Here is a 6157-nt window from a genome sequence, read left to right as displayed (position 1 = left end):
AATTATACTAATCTCGATTTTATCTAGAGGAATCACTAAGATTTTTGTAGTTGCAAATTAAACTAAGATCAACTCAAAGAGTAATACGCAAATGAAATAAAATTGACGTTCGAAGATCAAATTAATGGGAAAGGAAACTTCTAAGAAATCGATTTCACCTAATTCTTTACTATGTTTTTCTCATCCAGCTAATTTAATTTAATTCTTTTTGTTCATTAGCAAATCTCTAATTCATCCAACAGTCTCTTTCAATAGTCAATTGAAAATTATTCTTATTCATCAATTCATACAAGAATATGCAAATTAATAAAGCAAGAAAGCACTAAAACCAATGATTTAAATATGACATTAGTTCATACAAATCTTTCAATCTCTATATTCACCTATGCTGAAATATTCAAGATCTACCCTATGATTCCCTCTTTCGATAGCAAATTACAAGATTAAAAAATTATCTAATCAATGGCCAGTTAATTAGAAGTAATAAATTCAGAATAAATCAGATAAACAAAGAGAGAATTGCCTTAAATTAGCATAGACAATCAAGCATAGTTAGGAACTAGTTTACATCGTTTTTCTAGAATAAATAAAATTTAGATTATGCTAGAAATGGAATTCAACATAAACGAATTCACCATAATTGTTCTGAGAATATTAGGAGAAAATAAACGCTAAAAAATACTCCTCGCAGCCGTAACTCGTCTTCAAAAACTCAAGGAAATGATTCAATGTTTTTCTCTCGTCTATGCTCGTGTATGATTCCAACGTACATGCAATATATGGAATTCCCTCTCCAAAACAGATGATTTTAATCCTTCTAGCTGTCTTTTTCTGTCCCAAAAAATATTCTCCAATCAAAAGGTACGGCCATAGAGTGAAAAATCATTTTTATATGATGTGACGGCAGAAAATCCTTGATCTGTCAAAATACGATGTTCGCTCGAGCGAGGTGTCGAGCGAGAATCGAGCGTTCGACTCTGCCTAAATTTGCTCGAGCGGCTTGTCGAGAGCACATCGAGCGTTCAACTCTGCCTGACTTAGCTCGAGCGGCCAAAAGCCTCCGCTCGAGCGATCTTTGTTTTCCCGTAACCCGCTCGAGCTCACTGTCGAGTGACAGTCGAGCGTTTGAATCTGCCTCAATTCGTTCGAGCGGCCAAAAGTCTCCGCTCGAGCGATCTTGTAAATCTGCAATACGAAATTTTGCAAGTCATCAATATATCATTTCCAAATAGTTCATGAAAATATGGAAATGATATATTTATTTATCAATGAATAGAAATATCCACTATCAATTTCTGACTTGCACGTTCTCACTTAACATATCCAGTTTCAAATAAGTATTTCAGACTTATACAAAAATGCATAAAAATGCATAACAGTTTCTTACAAAATGTCAAACATGTCAAGATCAACCCTTCCAAATTTCAATTTCTTATAAAATACAACCTGATCATTTTCAACCCTTTCAACTTTCAGTTTCGTACAAAATACAACCTGATCAAGAAAGTTTCTTACAAAATACAACCTGATCAAGATCAACCCTACCAACTTTCAGTTTCTTACAAGATCAACCCTTCCAACTTTCAGTTTCTTACAAAATACAACCTGATCAAGATCAACCCTTCCAATTTTTAGTTTCTTACAAGAATACAAAAAACACCTATACAATGGGTTTCAAAATATTTTATACAAAAAAAAATACTTTCTACGCAAGAAACACCTATGCAATGCCTGACAACACCAACATAACGAGATCATCCTCATGGCTGCCACCATTTAGGCTCGTATAGATCATCCTGATACGAGAGATTCAATCACACAGGTTGCACTTTTACTAGAGGTAGAGGAGCAGTCGAGGGAGTACAAAAAAATTCTGGCGCATGTGTCCAAACTTGGCTTCCTTGATCATGTAGACATGATATCTTGAAAAATTATCAAATATCAATTTTAGAATTCTATACATAAAGGAAAGAAAAGAATACAAATAAAAATAAAGAACACTTGACTTCTTAAGTGTACCTGGGTTTGTGGAAGCACTTCAATTCTATCTGCTCTTGATAAGTGACTACTCCTCTATACAAACCAACAAATATCGAGAATAATCTATTAATATATAACTTAATACCAACAAAGTTGGAATTGGAAAGTCATGGGAAATTTAGTTACAATTTGAAAATAAAATAATGAAGACTCATCTAATAGTATCTTAGAAAAATGAAGACTCAACTAATGGTATCTTACAAACAAATACTGAAGACTTAACATATGGAAATTCTAACATGACTCAAACAACTATATGACTTCGAACTTCTAAAAATACTAATATTGTCTTTTTAAGTGTTGTACATATGTTCAAAAATAATGGTAAACTATACAACCTCAGTTGTGGGAAATCTCCTTCTAATACTCGGTTTCTTGAGAGCTTTCTCAACAAGGTGCCTTTTTCTCTTAGTTGGTGGTCTTCTTTTACTCCGAACCACCAATGCACTAAGAACTTTGTCTGTCGTTCCATCCATGGGCGTAGCTGGACCAAGTGTGGAAGTACCTTCATATGAGTCATCATCTGAGTACTCTTGCTTTAATTGTTCTAGCTGATCGATTAATTTCACACAGTTTCTCTCTGTCTTTGCAGCATTTGAACACAATGAATAGAAGCAATTTTGAATTCAATCAAACCTTTTTTCTCACAGGGTTGCTTGTCGCCTCATAACTACTTTTTACATTCAAATAATATCTCTATATCCTTCCTCCAACGAGCCAAAATGTATTTTGGTGGTACTTCGATCTTGCCTAATTGTGCCAGAATACGAAGAGCATGTCTGCATAATATTCCCCTAAACTCAAACAATTTGCAACTGCATGTAATATTTAGGGGATCTTCTTCCTCTATGCTCACATTGTAGTTTACACGTTTAATGAATCCATCACTAACTTCAATCTCATCCGCGACTACGTACGTATATTTTGCACCATCGCCCCCTAAATACAAGTGACTTAAATATAAAAACCCTCAAAATTTTTCTTGGACTTCCTTAAACTTGGCAATTGCATATGTTTTTTGAAATTGCTTCTCAAAGGATAGTGGGAGATGCAAAGAATCTCAGTGTTAAATAAACTGAAGTCAACAATTGTTTTATTCTTTGCATTCCTCCTAAGGGTTGAATCATATTGCTCAACAAATTGTTTCAATGTGGTCCTGGAGTGAATATAGTCATCAAAAAATGCATTCAAACCTTCACTACGTTGTGTAGTTGACATTCCAGTCCAAAAGGTGTTTTTAACGTACGCCAGCATCCAAAACCGCCTATTAACATAAAGAGATCCCAACCAAGCATTATCGCGTAGATCATAGGTGTCAAACTCATTCTCACTTAACAAGTCATACACACATTTGTGTAGACTACTCTTGATCTCGTCATATCGAGAATGTGACCTAAATTTCTCCAGAAGCTTCTTCATGATATGCCACAAACAAAAGCGATGCCTAGACTATGAGAACACCCTCGCAATTGTAAGTTGCATCACCTTATCTTGATCTGTAATGATTGCATTTGGTGGTTGGTCATTCATACACTTCAACCATGACTCAAAAAACCACTCAAAAGTATGTGCCAGTCCACACCCAAATAAGATTGACTGACCATGATGGTTGACACCCACAAATGGTGCAAAAGGCATTTTATACGCATTGATCAAGTATGTTGTATCAAAAGTGATCACATTCCCGAATGATTGATATGCAGCTCTACTTCGGGCATCTGCTCAAAAGACATTCTTTAACCTCGTGTCAAGGCCCACATCGATCGCATAATAAAAGTCTGGATTTTATTTTTTATTTTTTTATTTTTTTTATTTTTATTTTTTGCATATCTTAGAAGTAGTTCATTAGAGCTTCAACGCCTCCAACTCTGAGGCAAAGTTGTTGTGCTTTCTCAATATAGTTTTGACATTCTTTCTCCCCAAATGGCACATTCTCATAACCCCCCGCTTCAACAACTACACTCTTGAAAGTCTTTGACGTATGTATTCCAGCCTCATCATTTATTTCAAGCCTTTTTTTCACCCTCCCATCTACCTTCTTGAAACATCTAAAGTGTCTCGCTTTCCACGGACTACATACATATGTGTGATCCAATATTACATTGGACAAGGTGTATCTGCCATCCTCATTCAAAACTGAATTAACTCTTGCCTTACACCCTACCGTCTCTGTTTGTCTTGGCCTGAGGACATTGGAATCCTGACTCTTTGTTATGCCTTGCCACTCACATACTAATGTAAACCATCTAACCTCCCATCATCGCTTTGTCTAGAATTCCTTCTACTCACCCTGAACCCTTTCTGCTTAGCATACTTAATATAGTAAGACCAGACTTCTTCCTCACTAGAAAATGTCATTCCAACCTTGGGTTCTTCAACACCATCATCAACCTCGGGTTCTTCAACACTATCATCAACCTCGGGTTCTTCGACACCATCATCATTAATAGGTCCATCATCAACCACCACTTCATCATATTCATTGTCCGATAACTCTACTAAGGAAGCCATATCAACTCAACCTTGGAGAACCTACATGTATATCCAATAATTGAATAAGCATATCATTTTATTTTATATTAAAAGATACAACAATGTTCAGGCATGCCATAAATTCTCTGTCAAAATTATTGTTAAATTTACAAATCCAACACACTAGCTAAAATGAAATGAAATAAAAACTGTATCTATTTCTTACAAAAAGTTTCACCTCATAGACCAATGACAAACTATTTAAAATCTTAGTTTCAGAAGTCAAAACTAATCATAGCATTACTTGAACTTAATTGATGATAGTTAATCAGACTAATGACAAACCAACAACTGTTGAAGTTACATATGCCGTTGAAGTTACAAACTATTTGTTTGACTAACAACTCAGTAACCATCAGCCTTTGAAGTTACATATTAAAAAAAAAATGTTGTTGAACTGCACATGAAAATTAGTCTTGAAACATAGATTGAGCTTCTATGATTGGATGTAGATAGAGTTACCTCTTTGACTAGACCCTAAAATTGGAATATCTAGAGAATAAATAGCCATTGTTTTCCCATCTTCAGTTCAAATGGTTTAACTTGGTTCGTTCAGAAGTTGTGAAAAAAATATGAATCACAACTTTTGAACGAACCAAGTTAAACCATTTGTAAGTATGTAATTATAAGATATTGCTAACTAAATCAAAAGTTTCTTAGTGCTGACATATATAAGTAGTCTAGAAAGTTGTATGCTATAATCTGTTCATTAGCATGTATTAGATTAAGGCATTAAGGCAAGACAAATTCAATGATGAGCTGGATGATCTGATAAATGTAAATGCCAAGAAGGAAAAAAGTTGGATCCAAATCATCTATGAATTTTACCTTAAGCCGGTGTGGAGTGACTGAATTGGGGGGCGTCAAGCTTGTGAAGTCAATCGGTGGTGGAGTTTCTGTGTGGACCCAAAAGTCGCCGGAGATGGGGCTGAGTATGGTGGTGCTCACTGCCGTGATGGTGGGGGCAGGTGGATGGATGAGTTTCTCGAGTCACACGGTTGGATCCAAACCTATCGTGATCCTTCCGTCGCCGTAGATGAGGCCCAGTACAGTGATCGTCGTTGTTCGTTATGGTGGTGGTTGGAGTAGTTACGGTGGGGGCAGGTGGGGCAGATGGACGGAGGCAGGTGGGGTCGTGGTTTTCTTTACAGATAAGATGAAACGCAGGAAGGGAATCATTGGATCCTTCCGTCACCGGAGATGGGGCCCAGTATAGTGGTAGTCGCCGTTTGTTATGGTGGTGGTTGAAGTCGTTACTGTGGGGACAGGTGGGCCAAATGGATGGAGGCATGGTTTTCTTTATGGAGAAGAAGAAATGCAGGAAGGGAATTTTGTCCCTTTGACTTCACATGCCACATCAGGCATTACACGCATGTGCCACCTCAAGCAGTCATCCAAAGCGGGCAAAGGGAAGCGGCACAGCAGCATTATTCTTTGTAAAATTCATTTTTACATAAAATTTAAAGAAAAGTAGCCCAAATGTTTATGCAACACATTCTACATTTCATTTCCCTACAGGTTTGCTGCTAGATATGGTAGATACTGTACAAATGTAAATGTTTTTTTATTTATTTTCTATCTCTTC

The 6157-nt window shown here is 36.3% G+C and overlaps 1 protein-coding gene across 1 annotated transcript in view; it reads right to left on the bottom strand.

The window, feature by feature from the left end:
• The window catches only part of LOC122289318 (protein FAR1-RELATED SEQUENCE 5-like), a 12002-nt gene extending 7451 nt beyond the window's left edge, over positions 1–4551 (bottom strand). The window contains exon 1 of the mRNA XM_043096302.1: positions 4292–4551. Coding sequence (XP_042952236.1) covers positions 4292–4551 — 260 coding nt within the window. The remainder of the gene's footprint in view (positions 1–4291) is intronic.
• Between the last annotated feature and the right edge of the window lie 1606 nt (positions 4552–6157).

Source organism: Carya illinoinensis, chromosome 12, assembly GCF_018687715.1.
Source record: "Carya illinoinensis cultivar Pawnee chromosome 12, C.illinoinensisPawnee_v1, whole genome shotgun sequence".
Lineage (NCBI taxonomy): Eukaryota > Viridiplantae > Streptophyta > Magnoliopsida > Fagales > Juglandaceae > Carya > Carya illinoinensis.
This window is presented reverse-complemented; position numbering and strand designations above follow the sequence as displayed.